We start from the raw sequence: 24,542 nt of genomic DNA, 5'->3' as shown, positions 1-24,542 counted from the left end.
TTTGACATTGGTGATTTACTACGGAAATATTTTTTTAAAAGAAGGAAACGAAGAAATGTCAATGATTTGTACAAACTCATGTTTGTAAATTGTAAATGAAGCGCTAAATTACAGAATTTATTCAAAAATTAGTAAGAGTATTAAACAACATTTTAATAGTTTATTTAGTATCCATGATTTATTAACATGGAGGAAGAAAGTAAGTTGTTAACATAAGTTAAAAATAGGAATTAAAAGTCTGTCTACATTCGCAATTTCCTTTTTACAGAATTACTTCGAAAGAAAAAGAAAGCATTGAATGGGAGCAACAAGCGGGTTTTAGCTGAAGCATGTAATGATCTAGCATCATTTTATTACAAGAATAGCAGATATAGTGACGCCTTGGATGAGTATAGGAATGAGGCCTCTATATGCAAGGAACTCGGTCTGCGTTTGGAGTGGGCCACCTGCAACAGAATGATCGGTGAAATGTACATGCTGATGGCTGAATTTGACAAAGCACTTAAATACGAGGAGAGACATCTAAGTAAGTTTTATCTCTTTGATCTTCAAAATAAAAGAGCTATGAGAGTTCCTTTCCTAGGAATCAAAGTACCACTACAAAACACTAAATTTACAACTAGTTATACAGTTTCCCACCAAACTGTTGTAATACATGTTATACAACACTGTGTGATGTCTAATGTGTGTAAGACAGTAGACACATTTCATGTTTGTTCTTTTTTTGTTATTTAAGGTGTTGCAAAGGAACTGAAGAATTTAGTCGAAGAACAGAGAGCTATGGCGACACTAGGAAGAATATACCTTCTGCAGGGCCAGAGCTCAACTAGAGATGAAGAATCAAAAACATCATTGACAGCAGCAGAAAAGGCTTTTATGAAGAGTCTGGTACTCTGTGAAAAGTAATTATTATTCATATCTTTCATTCAGTGGCGTAACTATACAATCTGGGACCCGTGGCAAACTGATGAAGCACAGCCGTGTCGGATTATAAAGAACTTAATACATTTTTACATATTACAACACCTTACAATCATGATAAGGTTTTATCTGATCTGAACTGCAGATCATTTTCCTAATGATAGGTACTTATCTGCGTGCTGTAACTGTCACATGCATTGTAGCAAAAAAATTGCGTACCTAAATAAAGATTGGCCAAAATAATGATAACGTACCAGGTAACCAGTGATAGGCAAGTTGGATTACAAGGGGCGCCGGACTAGCAATGGGCTGGATTAACGAGGGTCTACTGTATGTGCATTTTCAGTTGTCTGATTGCCACACCACAAGTGTAACTTTTGATATTGATTACTGCATGGTTTGGTCTATCCTATTTTAGTGTGTCAATAAAGAATTGATTTGAAAAAAAAAATAACTTCCAGATTAAATGGTAAAATCAACAAATCAGAACTGATGGACATGCGGGCGAGGCTCCTCCTTAACATTGGTGTAGTCCAAGAGCACATGGGATTCTTGGATAAGGCCTTAGACTGCATAAACAAGGCCATAACAATATGCTCCAATCAGGATCTGTATGAGGTGCTACATAACTGCTACACTACTGAGGCACTGCTTCACTATAACAAAAGGAAAGATCATGCGAAAGCACTGAGTTGTTTAAATAAAGCTTTAGAAGTTGCAAGTCGGCTAGAAGATAAGGTTAGTTTTGTTTCCTTTATCATAATAAATGCTACTTTACGTTAGAGTGGATTGACATGATAATATGCTCTGTGTAGCAAAAATGGTTATACTCTTTCACAAAATAAATCTTAATCATTTTTGGAATTTTTACTCTATCTTGCTTAAATTTGTATGCAAGACCAAACATCTTTAACAATTATTTTGGTATCTTATAGGTGTTAAAAATGTGTGAAACTCTGTCGTCAAAAGCTGACATACTATGTAAGATGTCAGATTACCAGAGTGCTAAACAAGTACTACTCAAAGCTTGGAAACTGAAGACGCCTGATGAAGAAGAAAGGGAGAATATTGAATCCAATTTAAAAATTGGTAAAAAATTTAAATACCATTTTATACTTACTATTTTTTTTCTATGTCTGTATTATATAATATGAACTGTATCAATCTTTATTAAAGAAGTTGTAACAAACCTGTAGCTAAGTCTAATTATATTATTTTGTTTTATACCTACAGTAGCAGCAATGTGTTATACTGAGGATCTGTTGATATCTACAAATCCAACTGATCATGTCACATTCAAGAAGCTTTATGAGAAACTTGGTGACGGGGCCTGTCATGTAAAGAACTACCCCGGGGCCATTCAGTATTATTTAAAAATGTTGGACCATGCTGAGTTAGCGGGTGACACTGGGAAAACACTTATCCCTATTTATGTCAGGTATAAAGCTTTCTTTATTACAATCTGCATGCTATGCATAAGAGTATTTTTACACTGGGGGTTTGCGGATTGGGCGATTGCACGCAACTATACATTTAGATTAAGATAAATTAGCGGTGCTTGGTTTTTTTTTGTTTAGTTGAATGTTTCAATAAAATCTTGATTCAAAATAAGAACTATAAAGGTTTAAAAAATCGCATTTAAATTGAAGTATAATTTATTTTTTGTCATTGTTATGTTAATTAAAATTTATTGTTTGTAATGATTTTTTTATTGAAAACCCTGACCTAGGGGTAAGGGCTTATAGCTAGGGAACTTTATCGTTTTGTTGCGATGCATCACGATCACGACATACTTAATAAAAAAAATGTTAACATTTTCAGTTTATACCAAACATACAAAGACATGGGTGGATACCACGAAGCTCTACAGTACATGTACAAAGAATACGAATTAATCAAAGACGTGCCCAAAGAGGCGTACACCACTCTGTGTAATATCGCCGAAGTATCTTTCCTTGCTAAGAAACCGTATGACCAAATTGAAAAGGCTTGTTTGGATGCTAGAAGCGCGGTAAGATATATTTATTGAATTCATTTATGAGAAAAGCAACAACACAAACTAAATAAATGCGTATATAGCGTAGCCTTCCTTTCTCCAAAAAAGAAATTGGTGTCTTAATCTATACTAATATTATAAAGCGGAAGAGTTTGTTAGTTTGTTTGTTTGTTTGTTTGTTTGTTTGAACGCGCTAATCTCAGGAACTACTGGTCCGATTTGAAAAATTCTTTCAGTGTTAGATAGCCCAGTTATTGAGGAAGGCTATTGGCTATATTTCATTACGCTAAGACTAATAGGAGCGAAGAAATAGAGGAAAATGTGGAAAAAAACGGGGGAAATTATTTGAAAGGGCTTATCTCACGAACTATTGGAGCAATTTTTCTGTTATTTAGCACAGATAAGAAGTAGACCACGTGAAGTATCATAGGCTATTTTTTGTGGACTAATTTGTCTGTGAAATATCTAATTTACGTGGGCGAAGCCGCGCCGAACTTTATATTTCGCGTGGTCACGATATCACGCGTAAACGGCTGGACACATTTTGCTGAAATTTGGTATAAAGATACTTTGAGTCCCGAAAAAGAACATAGGATACATTTTGTCCCGGAAAAAATTACGGTTACTGCACAATATACTTTTATGATTTGTGCGTAAACTATTCAATCTATTTTGATATAAATTTGGAATGGCAATACTTTCGTTCTCCTGAAAGGACAAGGGATACCTTTTTATCCCGGAAAATATACGCTTCCCGCACAATAATCTTTTATGATTCTCGCCTAAACTATCTATTTTGATGAATTTTGGCATGGAGATTGGAGATACTAATTTGAATTAGTATCTCCAATCTCTGGAATGTTTTCAAAATACGAGGAATGTTTTTTGCCCCGGAAAAAATGTGCGGTTCCCACAAAATATACTTTTCTGATTTGCGCGTAAACGATTCAATCGATGTACGGAACAATTATAAACTAAAGTCCACGCGGACGAAGTCGCGGGCAACAGCTAGTTTATGAAATATCTAAGATTCTTTAATTTGACTTTGACTGTGCTGCCATTAGGCCAGGTCTTATATATTTCCATATAAAAACTTAGTTTGGCTGGCTTTATTCAAACCCATATAAAATGTGTTAATTAATAATATTTGAAATTATCTTATAGGCTCGAGAGTGGAACAAAAGGAAGTATGAAGTTAGAATTCTTAAGAATCTCCTGAAGTATCAAGAAGAATACTGTGAAATGGACAAAATGGAGGAAACAAAAGCTGATCTTAGGCTATTGGGCTACGATGATGCGAATCTCGAGTATTCTGAGGATGAACAGAGTTCTGCCGGGGGTTGCGATGAAGATACAACACATATCGGTGATGATATATGCTTGGAGGATTTGACAGGTAAAGGTCTATTATTTTGTCTCTACATTTCTATGACAGTCTCATCACAAATCACAATACAAATAGTGTAACTTAGCTATGTTATTGAATCAAATTCGTCCAACATAAAGACAAGTTTTACCTGCACTTCATGATACGGCATTATATTATGTATTTCATATCGGCCACACACACGTCATATATTTATATGCATGATTTCATGGCCAATTCGGTTGAATGTAAATATTCTGTAAATAATTATTAACATAAAGGAATTACGTATCTTGATATTTTTTATTCGGATAATTCAGATCTATCTGACACAAACGAAGAAGACATGGTAGATAAGAAACGCGAGACTCGCAGGCGAGGAAAAGGTTTCACCATGAAGAAGAATATGAAAGGTGAAACTCAGTTGCATGTGGTGAGTTGTGAAGTTGGATTATTATCTTATATATAAAATTCTCGTGTCACAATGTTAGTCACCATACTCCTCCAAAATGGCTTTACTGATTTTAACCAAATTTTATATGCATATTCAGTGGGTCTGAGAATCGGCTACTGTGTACTTTTTATATTGATAAGTGCATTTGTTAAATAAATAATAGTCAATTAATACAACTCGAGACTGACGGCGACTATTATTTGTGCGACGGGATAGCGATGGACGTTGCCATGGTGACATACTTATTTAGTCACTTTAATAAAATAATACGGGCGAAATACTTTATATGGCAAAGAAACGTTTGCCGGGACAGCTAGTAATAAAATAAAATATAAAATTTTATCTCAGGCTTCGATTGTCCACAGACCACAAATCATTAATCACTTAGGGGGATATAAGATTATCATATACGAGCTTTTTCCCGCGGCTTCGCTCGCGTTAAGAAGTATTATATACAAACTTTCATCCCCTATTTGAACCACTTAGGGTTGGAATTTATCAAAATCCTTTCTTAGCGGATGCCTACGTTATAACATCCACCTGCATGCCATTTCAGCCCGATCCGTCCAGTGGTTTGGGCTGGGCGTTGATAGATCACTATGTCAATCAGTCAGTCACCTTTGAGTCAATGATATTGGATAATGTAATATAGACATAATTATGATTCATTTCTTCCTTGATCATAGATTTTTGACATTTGCTGAGAGATTGGATCCAATACGGTCATAGAAATAGGTGTTGCCAGTTATTTAATATAAAAAATAGTTTTTAATTTCTTGTTCGTTAATATGTTTCAAATAATGTAAGTAATGTAATTATTTTTCTAATTATATACTTGGATAATCTTGCTGAAATAACAAAAAACAAGCTATATTAAAAATGACGATGTCTTTTGACAAATCGAATTCTCTGAGATCTAGTAACCCTGACGTCAATACCTGTCTGCGTTAGCGCTCTCCATTGGCTATTGAAACCAAATATGACGTAAAATAGGATCAATGAAATATGATAATGTAATATTATGTGGATATGATCAAATGATCATATATATTGGATCCTATATGTATATGATCATAGAAATGATCCAATATAAATGATAATATATTACCCCCCTTATAGACACACACATTAACATAAAGTGCGAGACACACATTAACATAAAGACACACACATGCAAGTGCTCCCGCCAAAACTCAGACTGGCCCAGAGCCCCGAAGATCATATAATAAATGCCTTCCTCGAGTTCCAGGCAATAATAAGAGCAAACAAGACCATGAAGCTCTTGACCTGCAATAAGATCATGCAGGCCTATCAGCGGAAAAATCAAAAGCTGTTAGAAGTGAGACTCGAGGATGCAAAAGCTGCCATATACGACAATGTCACCTCAACAATAATTGCCGGGGCGATGACAGGGCAGTATATGGCGGCATTAAGTGCCGACTGCGGATTCGTGGTTCTGGACGAGGATGAGACAAAACGCACGGGAACACTCAAATTTATCACAAAATCTGAGGATCCAATAGTGGTAATAGCGGAATGTACCAGAATAATGCTGGAAGACAGGATACTAGAAATGGCAGAAGTCCTATCTGGGGACCCCGAATCTAGCATGGACTGGGACATATTCGCGAAACCTATCAACTACTCGTGGGTCAATGGGGTTCCTGGATGTGGGAAGACAACTTGGATCATTAATAACTTCAATGAGGAAACAGACGTTATAATAACAACTACAATCGAAGCAGCCGAGGATCTAAAGCAAAGGCTATCGCTACGAACTGGCAACAAAGTTAAAGATAAAGTTCGTACCATGGCCTCTTTGCTGGTAAATGGGACAAAAGGAACCTACAAAAGGTTGATAGTTGACGAGGCCCTCATGAACCATTTCGGCTCAATCGTCATGGCGAATCAGTTAACAGGCGCCAACGATGTCATCCTCATTGGAGATATTAACCAACTTCCGTTTATAGAGCGTGAAAACCTCTTTAAACTTAATTACACTCGTCCAAACCTGGTAACCAGCATCACCCAGGAGTTGTCTTGCACACACAGGAGCCCTATGGATGTGGCATACGCCTTAAACATGGTCTATAATAACATCTATTCATCGAAGGAAATTGTGCGGTCCCTAAAGCTAATGAAGTATACAGGAGCGAGAATACCTAAAACCGATCTAAATACCCTGTATCTTGTCCACACACAAGAGGAGAAAGCAGCCCTCACTAATACAGGCTATGGATCGGGAACGGACTCTTGCGTCCTCACAATCCATGAAGCTCAGGGATTAACGAGTCCTTCGGTGATCATCATACAGACCAAGTCCCGAAAGCTGGCAATCCATGACAGCGTTCCTCATGCAGTTGTAGCTATATCCCGGCACACTAACACCTGTGTCTATTACACTGACACTGATGGAGACGCTGGCAAGCTTCATAAAAAGAGCCACGGAGGTGTCAACCGAACACATAAAAGATTATAATATAAAAATGGCTATAAAAGACAGGAACGATAAAGTCCTAAGCCACATGGCGGGTAGATTCGACACAGAACGATATCTTTTTAACAACCTAGAAACTCCATCCAGCTTGAGTGACCCCTCTCCACCAAGCCAATGTCACAACATCTAAAGGCAAAGGGTGGAGCAGCATAAAATCTAAGGAAATCGGAAAATGTCGGATCTACTGGCCGCCACACCGACTGGGACCTCACCGTTCAAAACATTAATATTAATATTATGCAATTTATAAAACAATAAATGTATATATTTATTTATTATATGTATAACATATTATACTCTATTCTATTAAATATATATATATATACACATATATATAAAAAAAAAAAAAAGTGTCCATGGCGTGATGGACCACAATTAATTAAAATTCATAATATTATTTCAATTATCCTTGGTGCGAAAAATCTAAATAATAAAATAACAAAAAAAGGATATGGACGAACAGTCTATAGACGGCCCCAATTTTATAATAAAAAAAAAAAAAACAAAGTGCGAGTTGGACTCGTGCACGACGGTTTCCGTATATTCCGTATTTTATTTGTTACATGTTCCTGTAACAAAACATTGTCTATATTTCCAGGCGTGCATATCTGGTAACCGTTTGCTCGTGGAACGTCTACTAGGCCAGGGTCATCCGGTCAACATACGAGACAATGCTGGCTGGTTACCGCTACATGAGGCCTGTATACACGGCCATACTGATGTGGCGAGAATACTGATTGATAACGGTGCCAATATTAATGATAGAGGAGGAGTTAATTGTGATGGTAAGCAGCAAAATGTACAGTAATCACCTACCTTTTACCACATACCAATTTTATTCATGTTATAGTCATAAACAATATGTAGCATGAATAAATAGCTGAATAAATAGCTGAGCTGAATCAATTTTTTTTGACAATCGTCTATCTGTTTGTCTGTCCATCATGATATATATATACATACTTTGAGTTCAAGGAAAGGAAAAAGGATATAGATAACCCGGAAAAAATACTAGTCCCGCGTGCTAAATGATTATTCCGACGCTACGGTGTTTCGAGCAACATTTCGTTCTTAGTTCTTCAAAGTAAAGTCTTCTGATAATGTTTTGTACGATTTAATTAAATAACTTTTCAGGTATCACACCTCTATACGACGCGGCCAGCAACGGTCACTTAGATGTAGTACAGATGCTTCTACAAAATGGTGCCATTCCCACTCTCAAGACTGACTTTGGTGAAACGCCACTCCAAGTTTTACAAAAATGGCGCACTGGAACTATTTTAACGAGGGACGAAGAAGCACTATACAATTACATAATAAGTAATATACAAAACTATATCGATAAGGATAACGCTAGTGAACCAGTTTTAAATAGATCCAAATCAAAAACACCAGTGAAACCTATACAAGATAGAACTCCGCCTAGTACTTCTAAAATGAGTGGTAGAATAAAGGAATTAGAATCACCTGTATTCAAAAGACGCAATATCATAGAAGATGACAGCGATGACGATATGAATTTATCACAAGTAATAAGAAATGAAGTAGCTTTCCCATCAGATGATACGAATTCTGATGAAGAATTACCTAAACCTGATGATCGTAAAACATCAGGAGTGAAAGAATATAGGAACGCAATATCAGCTTTGAGAAATAGAAATGTAGATGTACCAGAAACAGAAATAAAAAAGACAAAACCAAAATCAGCTTTACTTGACCCCAGTGAAGTAGATGATGATTGGTTAGATGATGATTTAGGTATAACTAAAAATAAGAAGCGAAAACTAAGCGATCCAATCACAGTAGTAGCTAAAAAGACTAATATCGAAAGTATAAAGGAAAGTATAGACAGCATAAATAGGATAGAACCTCTAGTAGAAAATAATGTTGATAAACAAAAGAAGAGGTATGATTTGATAGATCTAAGTGCCAACAGTTCGGATGCTGATAGCTTTCAGAGAAACGAAAATGTTTGTCCTAAGGTAACAAAGAATTCTTTTAAAGATACATCAAGGGAATTAAACGAAAGTAAATCTAGGGATAGTAGAGATGGTATGAGGCGACGTTGGAAAAGGCAAAGTACGTTACTAAAAGCTGGATTTCAAAGAAGAAAGTCGTTCGATCGTTCTAGTAACAGTGGAAGCGACTGCGAAAATAGTAAAGACAAAAGCAATAAGTCCCCTAGAAAATCGTCTAGTGACAACTTCGGATACTCAAATTCCAACGATGGCTTTAATATAGTACAAAATATGAATCCCAGTGTGATGCAAGCGATGAATGTTATACAACCGATAAGTATAGTGCAGCCTTCCAAAACTGGGAGGCCGATGCAGACACAAATTTTGCCGCCTGCAGCAGTCAAAGTCAAAGTTGAGGATAAGGTTTTGTTGATATCATTGAAGCTAGAGACAATAAATAGGTTGACAATTAGCTGGCTAGTTGAAAAAGTTAAATCTAGATATTACAAGTAAGTACACATTCAGTTAAACAAACAAAAAATGACATACTAAACATTGTACACGTTATTTGTTTATAGACAATGCAATCATTGCATTTTGACCCATTTTTGTTGCTATTTATCTGACGAACACCCTTTTTTTTATCTGACAAACCCCCTAACTAAAGCTTTGAAAAGTAGTACCTTCGTAACATTAGAGCCTTATTATTTTACACTATAACATGTTTTGTTCTGTGTGCCTTTTATCACACAGAACATAAAGTAAAATCAAGGAAATCATTGTACAGCGTATCTTTTGTAAAAATATTTTCTTAGTTATTAAAAATATGTCTGTCATTTCTAGATTAACGGGTGTCCGACCAGTGTTCAGTTTAATGACGTCAGACGGAGCGATCCTCTCTGAGGAAGACCCGTTGAGTCTAGTGCTGGCTTCGCCGGAGCTGCATACTTGTATCAGCAACTTCAAGGCTTCGCCGGCCGAAGAGAGATATTTGGAGTGCTGCGACGCTTTGGGTGTTTGTAAGTTGCTTTTATGTTGTACGCAGAGCAAGTAGTATATCGCTACTTGCGCCTTTAAGGCCAGGTAGTCCCAAAAATTAGCAGCAGTACGAATATCGATGTTAATGACCGAATCATTTATTAAAAAACTATTCGGTTATTTTGTTAGAACTATAAAAAAGCTATACTTTTTGTAAAAAAAATCATAATATAATTGTCATTGAAAATTACGATGTTCGAATTTAAAGTGTATTTTTATGGTGATATTCACGATTTTTTTATAGAATTACCATGCCATTTTTCAATTTATTATTCTGTTCGGTTATTTTGTTACTTTGTTCCTTTTTGAGTCTACATCAATTTTGGTGTAAGAGAATTTCACATAATTTCTTAAGACTGGAAGCTTAAAAATCAGTCTTTTCCCAGAATCCGCGAACTGGCCTCGCCTTAACTCGCGTAATAAAAAATTGCTATGACGATTACGCAGATACGCGCAATAAAGAGTTAAGAAGCGATTATTGAGCGTTCTTTCATAATGCTGCGTGTTCTGTTATTTTTAAAAAGATACACGTTATATTATTAAGTATACATAATAATTTAAAGTGATAACCGTTTATTTCAGCACCATCACAAGAAATTCAACAAGCCATCGGCCGAAGTATAACAACACGAAGAATAGCTCTGGGAATGCAGACATTATCACAAACACAAATGAGACCTTTATTCCGAGCACTCACGCATCAAACTCATATCACAGCTGTTATGATAAGCAACAACAACATAGGAGACGAAGGACTTAAGTATCTAACCGAAGCGATATGCACTATGAAGCATGTAACGCATTTAGACATCAGTAGAAATAATATATCCGCTGACGGTATAAAAACTTTCTTGAGTGCATTCGAGAAACCAGGACGACAAATGTGCCAAGGGTTAGAAGATTTGGATGTAAGCGGAAACCCTATATCAAACGATGGCTTCAAATCCATAGTCAAATTGAGTCAGTATTTAAAATTACGAGTGTTAAAACTAAATAACTGTGGTATAACTGAAGTGAGTGATAGCAATAAGAGCTGTAATAACTTTGACACGTTAGAAGTCATAGACCTAAGTAACAATGATATAAGGAATGCAACAGTAAACTGTATACTGACATCTCTAAATCCGAATATATTGATTGAATTGGAGTTGGATAATATCAGAGCAGATGGGACAGTGGTTGGATGTATAGCTAATTTTATGGACACCGCTAAAGATGTGAAGATACGAAGACTGGGCTTGTCTAAGTGTAAATTAGTGGACTCTCAATTCATGAGAATATTCAGGTAATTATTTAAAAAACCGGCCAAGTGCGAGTCGGACTCGCGCACGAAGGGTTTCATAAACATTGATTATAAGCAAAACAGGCCAAAAAAACACGTTTCTTGTAAGGGAGGTACCCTTAAGTATTAACTTTATTTTTAGTATTTGTTGTTATAGCGGCAAACAGATATACACAATCTGTGAAAATTTCAGAAGCCTAGCTATAGCGGTTCTTGAGATACAGCCTGGAGACAGACAGACAGACAGACAGACAGACAACGAAGTCTTAGTGATAGGGTCCCGTTTTTAGCCTTTGGTTACGGAACCCTAAAAAAACGATTGTCACTTCACATTTTGCTAGTAGTCACCACATTGTAACTACATATTTAAATATCATAGGATGCTATTCGCCATTCGCCAATAAGCGGGGTTTATATTAAATCACTGCTTTATCTTAAACTCCCACAACATATTTTATCCTTGTGTTTTTTTATATTTTATAGTTCTACTATTTTTCCAGATCTCTCGGCCGAGCGAGAAACCTACAATCGCTATCATTGAGAGGCAACAACTTAACGTTCATAGCGTTGAAGAAGTTACTGCAGAGGCAACCTCCAGTGCCACAGATCAATCTTGAGGGTTGCCAGGACATATTCAAGTATTCCCCGGACTCAGATTTTCAAGTGTGGCTGCCTGCTGTTGATTTCGGCAGGTGTATACCAGAGATTAACGTCACTCCGGTGTTTAAAACTGACGAAGAACGAGACAGCTATAAATCGTTTTCGAAAACGTGGCTCAGTTGTTTCAAAGGCCGCGGCATGATCGAGCACTGCGATGGGAATGTTACAAAGTTTACAGCTAGATAGTTAGTTGTATTTGAAAGAAAGAAATAAAGAAAGAAATAAACTTTATTTGGTAAAACAATAAAATATGTACAATACAAATAATCAAAAACATTTCAAATACAGGTCTTACCAAATTTAAGGGTCAGGACACCGAATCGAGCGACGAACGACCTGCCCCTTAGCATGGCCACCAAGATTTGTTACCGGTACATTGTAGACAAGAAATAACTATATAAATAATCCTGCTTCAAAGTATGAAAACTATAGTTATTTCTTTTCTATGAAACTGGATACAAATGCTAAGGGGGCAGGCAATGCACCCATCAATCCCCAAGCGGCAGCCGGCTGCCGCATAACAATTGAAAATCTATTGTGTCTTCACCCACGATGGAGGTGTTTATGAAATACAAAACTGTCAAAAAGCACGACGCTTCGTGACATTTTAATTTCTTCTTCCTCTTTTAAAAATGGCCGCCTCGGTGAGTTGCCAATGTCAGAGTGGCTAGTATTGCTATGCAAACGTTTTTTTTTCTCTTTTCGGAGAAGTAAAATCAATAAGCTATATAATGTTTTGTCTTTAGTTTGATAATCGAATTTTACGACTCTACGATAATTAGTAAGGGTCAATTTATACTAGCGCAGAGTCAAAGCGCATCGAAGCGAATTACCAAAAATGAACATAACAAATTCAACCTTAACTCCAAAGTACGAATTACTTCGGAGATTTTAAACATACGCGCGCATTCTACCGAATTCGCGCGAATTACGCTGGTTAGTCTCGCAGAAGTAATATTTTGTGTTCTGGAGTTAAGGTGGATTTTTTTATGTTCAGTTTTTGGTAATTCGCTTTGACGCGCTTCGACTCTTGCGCTATCTACTATAAATTGACCCTAAGGATGATGGTGATGATGAGGTGTACTGTGTATTTATGAAATGGTGTAGATAATAATAATTACTATGTGGCCTTTTACAATGTAATACATCAGAAATGATGCGTATAATTTATTGATGTCTCCTTCTTATTCAGAGAGCGTAATCTTATATTTGAAGTTAGATTTGACTAGACACTTGATTATTTTTCTGTATGGTTTGGTATGTAAACTTAGTCGATTTTAGTGAATATTGTTAGAATATTAAAATTTTTATGTATGTAAGTTTGTATTATAATGTTTGCAGAAGTAATTTGGTTGATTTGGACCATAAAACATAAAGAATACAATATTGCCATTTAAGTGTCGCGAGTTGATTCTCAATAATTTAATAGCTATGAAGTGCCTTCAGTTAAATCCATAGAAAACTAAAACATAAATCAATATATATTTTTACAAGTGCCTTGAAAATAAGCACAGTATATTTTTAAGTCGTGTAATTTAATACTGCAATTTTATATTAAGCTTATGAATAGCAAGAAGCGTTCCTGTTGTAACTTATAAGTTTCTAGTACTCTTTTAACTCTTAGGTTCCACTCACACTGGGGCAGAGGAACGTTTTGAGCGTCTCGTTTTTTGCCGACAGCATATGCATCTCTATTGTTCTACGAGCTTTTGCCCGCGGCTTCGCTCGCGTTAAGAAGCATTATTATATACAAACTTTCATCCCCTATTTGAACCCTTTGGGGTTGGAATTCATCAAAATCCTTTCTTAGCGGATGCCTACGTTATAACATCTACCTGCATGCCAAATTTCAGCCCAATCCGTCCAGTGGTTTGGGCTGTGCGTTGATAGATCACTATCAGGACCCGATCTAGCCATTTAGCCGCTCCAGGCAAAGATCATTTTCGCCGCCCTTTACATATACAGGAAACATATTTGTTGGGGGAAAATGGGAGGAATATTTAAGTAAAATACTCAAATATTTCCACTAGCAAACTTAAGGTAGGTTAGCTGGTAAAATTCTCAAACTTAAGTGGTGGATGGCTAGGTTGGAAGATACGAGTAAGTCAATTTCGCCGCCCCTCATTTTTGCCGCTCTGGGCAAATGCACGGCTCGCCCCCCATTAGATCGGGCCCTGATCACTATGTCAATCAGTCACCTTTGAGTTTTATATAGGTACTAGCTGTTACCCGCGACTTCGTCCGCGTGGACTTTATAGCTGTTGTTCCCGTACATCGATTGAGTCGCTTACGCGCAAATCAGAAAAGTATATTGTGTGGGAACCGCAGATTTTTCCGGGACAAAAAACATTCCTTGTCCTAGATTCAAATTAGTATCTCCAATATAGTTTAGGCGAGAATCATAAAAGTTTAATGTGCGGGAACCGTATATTTTCCGGGATAAAAAGTATCCCTTGTCCTTTCCCGAGACTGAAAGTATTGCCATACCAAATTTAATCAAAATAGATTGAATAGTTTAGACTTTAGGCGATAATCATAAAAGTTTATTGTGCGGGAACCGTACATTTTCCGGGACAAACTCAGTTTTCCATGTCCTTTCCCAAAACTCAAATTATCTCCATACCAAATTTCATCAAATATTTATAAGAATTAAATATTAAAGTTAGAAAAATTTAATATTAAAGATTGAATAGTTTACGCGCAAATCATAAAAGTATATTGTGCAGTAAACAGTTATTTTTCCGGGACAAAATATATCCTATGTTCTTCTTCGGGACTCAAAGTATCTTTATACCAAATTTCAGCAAAATGGGTCCAGCCGTTTAAGCGTGATGTCGTGACCACGCGAAATATAACGTACTGCGCAGCTTCGCCCGCGTAAATTAGATATTTCTAATTTTTTTTTATTTATTTATTCTTTCAGTGTTAGATTTCTATCTAACACTGAAAGAATTTTTCAAATCGGACCAGTAGTTCCCGAGATAAGTGCGTTCAAATAAGCCATTTCAAATAATTTCTCCCGTTTTTTCCACATTTTCCTCTATTTCTTCGCTGCTTTTAGTTTGAGCGTGATAAAATATAGCCTTTAGCCTTTCTCGATAAATGGGCTATCTAACACTGAAAGAATTTTTCAAATCGGACCAGTAGTTCCTGAGATTAGCGCGTTCAAACAAACAAACTAACAAACTCTTCCGCTTTATATTATTAGTATAGATATAGATTATTTAAGTACAAATTTCTGCTACTACCTAAATACGGGATCGCGCTTCGACGCTCCCATTGGCTCATCGACGTTTCTATAATATTTTCATAGCAGAAATTGCCCCAGTGCCAGTTGAGCCTTAGTGAGTCCTTAACATGAGTTATAAATTGCTAGCAAGCACCACCGATAAATCGAAGCCTCAAAATATTTGACTAATTGACAATTGTTATCTTTATAATGTGCTATTTTTTCTGTTAATAATAATAATCTAAAACTTAACTGTAAATATATGAATTTATTTAAAAAAATATTTTTATTTCCTATCTTTTTTACCGCCGCGTCGTCGTACGGTACCGCGAGTCCGCGACCGCGTGATGACTGATGGTCGGAGCCAGGGTACATTACATACATTTTTGGTCAATTATTTCTTCTCGAGCAAAACTTTGTAATGTCGGCTGTACACTCTCGCCGAGAGCTCTCGGGCGAGAGTCTCGTGTGAGCCCCTTGCCCGAGTGCGATCGTGTACATTCTCGCTTAGTTCAATCGCAGTTATGAACCATTCACCATGCATCACTGATCTCCATTAGCGTAGGTACTTGTATAATGGAGGTCAGTGCCATGCATCGAAAGATATCATTGAAATTGAAAAAAAACAAAAATAAAAAAAGATCTTTAATCATATAATTTTATTTCTCACAGATAATGACTGATAATGACGTTTATTATTGTTACTTTTCTGTTCTGCACTGTCAAGCGGCGCGACTAGTAGTGAAAAACGCGAGAGTGTACAGTAATGCGCTCGCTTTCCTCGCGAGGCCCTTTGTCTCGGGCGCAAAATACCGACACCGGACCGAGAGGGTCCGAGACAGGCGAGACGAGGCGAGTGCACCCATTTACACTCTCGCACTCGGGCCGCCTCGCTGTGTCTTGGCGAGAGTGTACAGCCGATATAAAATGCAGGGACTAATACTATGGATACTAGCGACCGCTAGCTGCGACTCCGTGGGTGGGGAGGGCAGTGGCAGCCTCCCACGCATGAAGGAAAAAAATGTTTTTTCAGTCATTTCCTCTCATTTGAAAATTTATCAGTGTACTTATCATAGACATAATATAAATGGTACTTATCATAGACATAATATATACTGATTATGTCTATGGTACTTATAGTTTTTGAAAGAAAAACATAGTCAACTGACCATAACACGTTGGATTATACGTCAGCTGGCGCCTGGCTCCTTGAACATGAAAAAATATATATATTTTCAATGAATTCCTCTCAGTATTTCCTATATTATACGAGGGCTGCTATTTATGTATCCGGAACTGGCCACTTACAAGAACAATATTTAAAAAGTAATTACAACATTTGAAAATAGAACTCTTTGGTTGAAGAATACATTTTGTTTCATGTGACTGTCAATTATTTTTCCATTGTGGCGTCATTTTGAAAATTGCGTGTCTTCATTTGCCATGGATTTAACGCGTGAACATTTTCGTGCAATGATTTACTACGATTTTCGGCGTGGGCTAAATCAACAACAGTGCTTTATTCAACTCACCGCAACTTTTGGAGATGAAGCACCATCAAAAACCACTGTTTATCACTGGTACAGTGAGTTTAATCGTGGGCGGTCTATGCTCACGGATGAAAATAAAGAAGGTCGCCCAAAAACAGCTGTTGTCCCACAAAATATAGATGCTGTGCGGGAACTAATAATGCGTGATCGTCATGTTACATATCGCGAGATAGAGGCGTCCTTAGGCATAAGTATGACGAGCATACATAAGATATTACACGAACATTTGGCTGTAAAAAAAATATGTTCGCGTTGGATTCCGCACAACTTGACAATCGATCAAAAACGGGCTCGTGTCGATTGGTGCAAAAAAATGATAAAAAAATACAACCGTGGTACGTCAAAAGCCGTTTATAATATCTACACAGGTGATGAATCTTGGATGAAATCGCATATGACCCCGAAACTAAACAACAGTCAACGGTGTGGGTGTTCCAAGATGAGCCGAAACCAACAAAAGTTACTCATGCAAAAAGTACTTTGAAGCAAATGGTCGCCTGTTTTTTTGGAATTAATGGACATGTGGCTACAGTGCCATTAGAGAATCGTAAAACGGTTAATTCTGAATGGTATACGACCATTTGTTTACCAGAAGTCTTTGAAGAAATAAGAAAGGACAACCGACAACGCAGAATCATATTACATCACGACAATGCTAGCTGTCACACCTCAGCTGAAACAACTCAGTTTTTGGAGGGTCAAAAGATCGTATTGACTGGTCATCCGCCGTACAGCCCTGATTTGGCACCTAACGATTTCTTTTTATTTCCATACGCGAAGAACAAATTACGTGGTCAACGTTTTTCGAGCCGCGAAGAGACTGTTGATGCGTTCAAAATGCACGTTTTGGAGATACCTCAATCAGAATGGAAAAAGTGCTATGAAAATTGGTTCCAGCGTATGCAAAAGTGTGTCGATCATCGCGGCGAATATTTTGAAAAGCAATAAAACCATATTAAATGATATATGTTTGTTTCTTTTTTAATTCCGGATACATAAATAGCAGCCCTCGTATAATACAGTATAGTCCGTCAAGAAAGTGAAGAATCAAGAAATTAAAAAGTGGCAACATCGCAGTGTCATCCCTTTTTTCTGATAAATTTGAAAGGTATGACACTACGATGTTGCCACTTTTATATTTCTTCACTTTCTTGACAGACTACATTTATAATATTTCCTCTTGAAAGAGTGATTTTAGGGAACACTTGAACTGTTGTATTATTTCCCTAAAATTGTGTTAATGGTGTTTTTAATGAGTAATATTGGTAAGATATTAACCATTAGATATTCGTTATCGTGCACAAGTGTAGGAAAGTGATACAATATCCAGAAACGAGCTATTTTGTGATCCATCCAAAACTCCATCGAAAGTTTCAATAAAGCGTCTACCACATTACTAAATCAACCGACTTGACTCCTTGACTGTATTGACTTTTTACTTCAACTTTGACTAGACTTTTGACCTGACGATATAAAGAAACGATGCTGAAAATTGTATGCAACAATTCTCGTTTCCCGCCATTTATAATACTTGACACTGGCCACGGTTATATAGCCGAAGTGCCGTAATAAGAAAAAAAAGTGAATTGATTTTTGACACTTGACAATGACAGTAAAAAACAAGTTCACCACAAGTTCTAACCTCAAATATAATTCACAACATTAGGAAAAGTTTTGAATAAAACTCTTTAACCCATCGATCGTGGAATAATAATTAGTAGAAACTGAAAAATTCTTTTTACGGGTAAAGTCTGATATAAACAGCAAAAAATGGCGGAACAAGTAAATCAAAGGATTGAGAGTATGATAGGCGAGCTAGAGCAAATGCGCCGAACCAACTTGTATCAAGATGAAGAAATAAAGTTTGTATACTTACTTTATTTAATTCAAGTTAAATTTTATTCACGTTTCATAACTTATCCATTTGATCGTTTACAGAGAAATTTCTCGAAAACGTAAGGAGTTTGAGTATAGAATTCAAAGAAGAATGAAAGCGAAGGATGATTTTGTTCAGTACATAGCATTTGAACTGGCACTACTAGAAGACATTGTACTCAGGAGGAAACAGCTAAAGATGACCGAAAAGAAACGCGACATCGAATTCGCGATAGCAGGTCGAGTAAACAAAGTTTTTAAACAATTTCTGTTCAGATTCCAAGATGATATTGCCATTTATTTTGAATACCTCAAGTTCTGCAGAAGTGTTGGCTTCGATTTCGCCGTATCATCTATAATTGGACAGATGTTACAGGTAAAAAGCGTTGTTTTTTAATGTTATTAGTGATTTCATCATTTTATGTAAGAAGTACTAAGTACAGTATAAGTATATTGTTCCAATTTTGTTTTAGATTCACGGCGACAAACCTAAAGCGTGGCAGTTGGCAAGCTATTGGGAAAAGAAAGAAGCTAACAACCTTGAAAATGCTGCCAGTTTTCTACTGAAAGGCATCCACAGACACCCAGAAGCTGACTTTCTGTATTTAGACCTATTTGAAATAGAACTTACAAATGCTTTCAAAGCTGAGAATGATGAAGACAAAGTAAATTATTATTTTCCTTTCCTAATTATATGATAATGATTTTGTCATCAATTATTTATACCGCATTGTATATTTTTTTAGGAAAAAAGTATTAAAAAAGCTGATATTGTTTGGAGGAACGGCTTAAAAAATATTACAGACATTAGATTTTTGTTTAAAATATGTGATATAGCATTGAAATATGCTGTTGATAACTCAGTAACTGATGCAATCAAACGAGAAGTGTGGAGCAAGAGGTCGGAAAAAGAAGTTTGGACATACATAGCGGAAAAGGAACTTGAAGTATGAATACATATTGAGTTTAATTATTACTAACATAATTTTATAAGATTATACATTTTCTACTTTTTATGGTCTTATCAAAATAAGAGGTTATAACACTTTATAAAACTATGTGAAATCAATGTAAATCTTTTAGGGATACCATTGGGAAGAAGTTGAGGAATTTGTAACAGAAGAATTTCAGTTTCCAGAGCAGATAAATTTTTATATTGCTGCGTATGAGGAAGCATTGAAACAGGTTTGTATAAAATACTGGGTGCATTTTACAGCTTGTTTGAAAAGCAATATTTTATAATTTAAATGTAAACAAAGATATATTTAGATGTCTTACATTCATCACTCATCAGTAACATTTTAGCATTTGTATGCATGATTCACTGGCCTCTTAGCGCAAATAGATTAACCACCACTAACAGCATCTCTCAATGTCTTAGAAATAGGTAGAATAAAAGATGTTACTCTCCTAGGCAATGTCTATAGAAGGAATGTATTAAAATGTTTCTTTTTAGATACCAGATAAGAAGTTATTGACAAAATATATCCATGGCTTGTTGGCAGTAAATAACAGCCTATGTTCAGATTTGCAGCAGATAACTGCTGTAAAACATGCCTGGTATTTTGGTCTTGAAAATGGACTGCTAGACAATGATATGTATGAATTTGGTTTCAATATGTTGAAGCTGGACGATTTATCAAATGAAGAATTGTCAAAGGTATGCAATATATTTTAATGTTTTAAAAAGTGTATTTTTATAATAATAGATTACACTACTTACATCCATATTTCCATATTAATATTATAAATGCGAAATTGTGTCTGTCTGTTACTTTTCGACGCCCAAACCGTGCAACCCACTTGGCTGAAATTTGGTATGGACATACTTTGAGTTCCGGGTAAGGACATAGGATACTTTTTAGGATTTCATTCTGAAAAATTAACGGTTCCCGCGCGATAATCGAATTTCGGCGCAATGGAGTTGCGGGCGTTATCTAGTTTTAAATATATAAAAAAATTATAATAAGCCTCATCATTAGTATGGTTAAGTTAATTGTAAATCTGTCAATCTAAGTATGTCTCTTTCGATATTTCAATATCTTTTTACTCAGATTCTACAAGAGGGACTGAGAAATAGTCCACAATGCAGATTCTTATGGGAGGAGAATTTGTCGCTACATAAAAATGACGAAAACAAAATGTTGAGCATCATAGGAGAAGCTGGCAAAAGTTTAAAATCCGATGATTTAATTTACCTTTGGAATTATTTGCTAGACAATCTGGAATCTCAAATTGTGGTAAGTTTAATATATGTACCATTGAGGAAATTGATTCCTAGGCAGTCGACATACCAACGTTTTTTGGTCGCATCATGTCAATTAAATGTTAACCGTGATATGTCGGCTGAGTTTGACGTAACATAGTACATTGTACATGTAGCGTTATGTTAATAATTGGTCTTACATGTAAAATAATAATATTATAAGTCTCATTAAAATCTTACGCCAAGCGCATTGAAAATCACCCAAACCCACTAGAAAACCATCTAATGCAAAATCAGATAAAAACTTTTAATATAATAAAGAGGAAAGCACCCCAAGATCTAATATAGAGAATATAAATATTGAACTAGTCAAAGGGCTAGATTCATTCAAGATAAATTAAAAATTACATAAACTCTAGCTAAATGTCCTGAACCAGGCAGATTGCAAGAAAAAAAATAAGTCTCATAAACTTTATTTAAGAGTAAAAAGTTGTATCAGGATGATAAGAATTTTTTGCCTCACACAATTTATCTTATCTGATCTGATGTTTCTCCTTTAAAATAATATCTGAAATTGCATAGATTACTAGAATTTGTTGTATGGCTATGTAGGTTCTTACATACTTGCTTCATTCTAATCTTATGTCTTTAAACAAGCAATTCTTGTATATATGTATATAATTGGAATCTCAGAATCGGCTCCAACGATTTTCATGAAATTTAGTATATAGGGGGTTTCAGAGGCGATAAATCGATCTAGCTAGGAATCATTTTTAGAAAATGTCTTTAAGTCAATGAGAGTTTGCTATACCGAGCAAAGCTCGGTCATCCAGTTACTAAATTAAAAATCATGAAACGAAGATGCATGTTGCTATGAAAACAAAGATCTTATGAATAATATTTTTATTATTTACTATTATACCAAGGAACCTGAAAACTAATAGAACTTTACTCTAAAATATTGCAGATATTTTAAAGCAGCTTAGTAACTCTAATCTTATTAATTTCTTGTTTCAGTTCAAAAACTGTTATAAAAGGTTTCAAAACTGTGAAAGTTCCATTCTGTTGTCTCTTAAACCAAAGTTCTTGATGAAAATCTACGAACATAATGGTTTGAAGGCAGCTCGAGAGGTGTATGAAGATTTTGTAAGGACACCCCCGACTCAAGTGGATGTTCATGATGTTATGATTCAAATAGAACTCTCTCAAGAAAAGCCAGCATTGAAAAATATCAGAAAATGTTTTGAGTGTGCTATCCAACATCACGGACAAACCAATATAAATGTTTGGATGGACTACATTAAATTCGAAACTCAAAACGGAAACCTCCAATCCGCCCCTGCCATACATAGAAGAGCTATTGCAGTTCTTAATAAGGACGTAGTTAGTGACTTCTTAAAAGCACAAGCTTTAGCAAAACTAAAATGAGCTTCCAAAATAAATAAAATGTTAAAAACAAAATAAGTTTATTTGAATAACCTCACCTTCGCACAACAAAATTAAAATCTTCATGGAACACCATTTATTCTATGTACAATAAAAATTTACTCAAAATCACTACAAGAAGTCAAAATCTCTACTTTGGTGACTGATACTTATAGTAACGAATACATAAATGCATAATATTCCCCGAGGTATTTTACTGCATAGCTGCAATAGGAGCAATGTAGTACCTAAATATAAGTGATGAGCCACGCTTGTGCTGTTTGGTGCGGAGGAGTTCCCTCCAGCAGGATTGCCAGGATGGATACGCAGGCATCAGTGGTGGGTTACCCGCCTTCAGACTACTTCCCGCGACTGCCATGCAGGTAGACACAACCACCAACGGGTACGTTATAGTACTGGTCACGAAAGTGAGCAGCGGCACTGTATAATACCTCAGGTCTTTCGTCTTCACCAAGTATTTGTTAACATAATACGCCAGTATTCCCGTGACGGCGACACAGGTTAGATCTCCCAGCAGTTTCGGTATTATTCCGTGGTAGAAACCTAGGAGTCCGTCGTCTTTATAGATCGATACGATAGCACCCAAAAGGGAGCTGTAGTCCTCTTCCTTCCCGACAAACGAGGCCATCATTCTAAGAGAGACGACATGGAAAGGATAGGACACTACGACTGACGCCGTGTGCATGATCATATCTCGGCGGCCGAGCTTGATGTAGTCCTCCATGATCGGTTCCTCATCGGTGATGATGTTCGGGGGATCATTGAATTCCGGCAACTCGATGCCCAATCCGTGAACGACTGTCGACGTGAGCTGGCTCGATGCAATCAGGCCGAGAACTTTCGCCGATAATCCCCTGTAGCAACCGAAGAAACCGTCGGACTTCTTGATGTGCTTTATATACTGGAATACATTAGGTAATATCATCGCGGGCCGACCGAATAGAGTTGTGGAGCGCCGCGGGGGCAGAGGCTCGTATCCCAGTTGTATGAGGACCTTCGCATATTCCATAGGGTGACATACTGTAGCCACGACCAGCTGCGAAGGCAGAGCCGCTATCTTTTCTTTATCAATTTCGTCCATAATTAAAAATACAAAATTCTTATTTTCTCACTGTAATCAAAAATTGTCAATTGAATTTTGAGATTTGACAACTGACCACAGATTACTAGTATATATATATATTTTTTTTTTTTCTTGGCAACTTGACACAATTTCGCGTATGTTGTGCCACAGACAAGTAAAAGGTAAGGAACTAGCGGAAGGAATAACAGGAACGGAATTTGGAATACGATAATTAAATAGTTTATAACTTTACATTTAAATAAATTACAATGAAATACAAAATTAAATTTTAATGTTATTTACAGATAGGTAATTACTTATACAAATATATACATGTTTATTATTATAATGAAGTAGAGTATTTACAGAAGTAGGAAATGGGATAGGAATCAATGATAAGCTATTATATAAATTGGAATGATCATGGAGAGGACAGGATAAAATAATATGGTTTAAATCGCCAATTTCGCCACACTCGCATAAATCATCACGTCGAACGCCAATTCTCTTAAGGTGTGTAGGAATGCACAAATGACCCAGTCTCATTCGAATAATCGATGATGTTACGTTTTTTGAGAGATGAATTTTAGCAAACCAAGGCTTAGTTGGGATTACAGGTTGAATTTTTTGATAATGAACTGCTTTTGTTTGACTGCTCAGTCTCCATGACTCATCCCACGCTTCTACGAGAGAGTTCCTGGCAAGAGCAACCAAATCATTACAGGTACATTAGGTAATATCATCGCGGGCCGACCGAATAGAGTTGTGGAGCGCCGCGGGGGCAGAGGCTCGTATCCCAGTTGTATGAGGACCTTCGCATATTCCATAGGGTGACATACTGTAGCCACGACCAGCTGCGAAGGCAGAGCCGCTATCTTTTCTTTATCAATTTCGTCCATAATTAAAAATACAAAATTCTTATTTTCTCACTGTAATCAAAAATTGTCAATTGAATTTTGAGATTTGACAACTGACCACAGATTACTAGTTTAAATTTGTAC

The 24,542-nt window shown here is 36.3% G+C and overlaps 3 protein-coding genes across 6 annotated transcripts; 2 read left to right on the top strand and 1 right to left on the bottom strand.

Annotated features, from left to right (window-relative positions):
• Window positions 1-81: 81 nt before the first annotated feature.
• LOC121738985 (tonsoku-like protein) lies at window positions 82-12,690 on the top strand. Of its 3 annotated transcripts, none has more exons than XM_042131285.1 (15): window positions 82-199; window positions 269-526; window positions 737-902; window positions 1,383-1,659; window positions 1,857-2,010; window positions 2,155-2,359; window positions 2,743-2,932; window positions 4,082-4,313; window positions 4,604-4,716; window positions 7,833-8,019; window positions 8,369-9,701; window positions 10,036-10,211; window positions 10,813-11,515; window positions 12,013-12,361; window positions 12,472-12,690. In XM_042131285.1, exons 1-14 carry the CDS (start codon window positions 187-189, stop codon window positions 12,356-12,358), a joined length of 4,353 nt encoding a protein of 1,450 aa, XP_041987219.1. In that variant the 5' UTR covers window positions 82-186; the 3' UTR covers window positions 12,359-12,361; window positions 12,472-12,690. The 3 variants fall into 3 exon arrangements, with proteins under 3 accessions (XP_041987219.1, XP_041987218.1, XP_041987217.1); XM_042131284.1 differs by having other exon boundaries at window positions 12,013-12,366; window positions 12,471-12,690; XM_042131283.1 differs by lacking the exon at window positions 12,472-12,690 and having other exon boundaries at window positions 12,013-12,420.
• A 5,905-nt stretch (window positions 12,691-18,595) lies between these two features.
• LOC121738376 (U3 small nucleolar RNA-associated protein 6 homolog) lies at window positions 18,596-22,493 on the top strand. The gene is made up of 8 exons (XM_042130375.1): window positions 18,596-18,813; window positions 18,890-19,202; window positions 19,300-19,491; window positions 19,573-19,773; window positions 19,910-20,011; window positions 20,283-20,486; window positions 20,881-21,066; window positions 22,050-22,493. The coding sequence occupies exons 1-8, from the start codon at window positions 18,722-18,724 to the stop codon at window positions 22,458-22,460; spliced, it is 1,701 nt and encodes a 566-aa protein (XP_041986309.1). The 5' UTR covers window positions 18,596-18,721; the 3' UTR covers window positions 22,461-22,493.
• A 170-nt stretch (window positions 22,494-22,663) lies between these two features.
• Window positions 22,664-24,502, bottom strand: LOC121738377 (mitochondrial carrier homolog 2-like). 2 transcript variants are annotated; one of them, XM_042130377.1, is made up of 2 exons: window positions 24,270-24,502; window positions 22,664-23,388 (listed from the first exon to the last, which is right to left on the bottom strand). In XM_042130377.1, the coding sequence occupies exons 1-2, from the start codon at window positions 24,438-24,440 to the stop codon at window positions 22,672-22,674; spliced, it is 888 nt and encodes a 295-aa protein (XP_041986311.1). In that variant the 5' UTR covers window positions 24,441-24,502; the 3' UTR covers window positions 22,664-22,671. The 2 variants fall into 2 exon arrangements, with proteins under 2 accessions (XP_041986311.1, XP_041986310.1); XM_042130376.1 differs by lacking the exon at window positions 24,270-24,502 and having other exon boundaries at window positions 22,664-23,620.
• Window positions 24,503-24,542: the final 40 nt, after the last annotated feature.

This window comes from Aricia agestis, chromosome Z (assembly GCF_905147365.1).
Source record: "Aricia agestis chromosome Z, ilAriAges1.1, whole genome shotgun sequence".
Taxonomy (NCBI): domain Eukaryota; kingdom Metazoa; phylum Arthropoda; class Insecta; order Lepidoptera; family Lycaenidae; genus Aricia; species Aricia agestis.
Note: the sequence above shows the minus strand (reverse complement) of the source record. Positions and strands in the feature narration are given on the sequence as shown.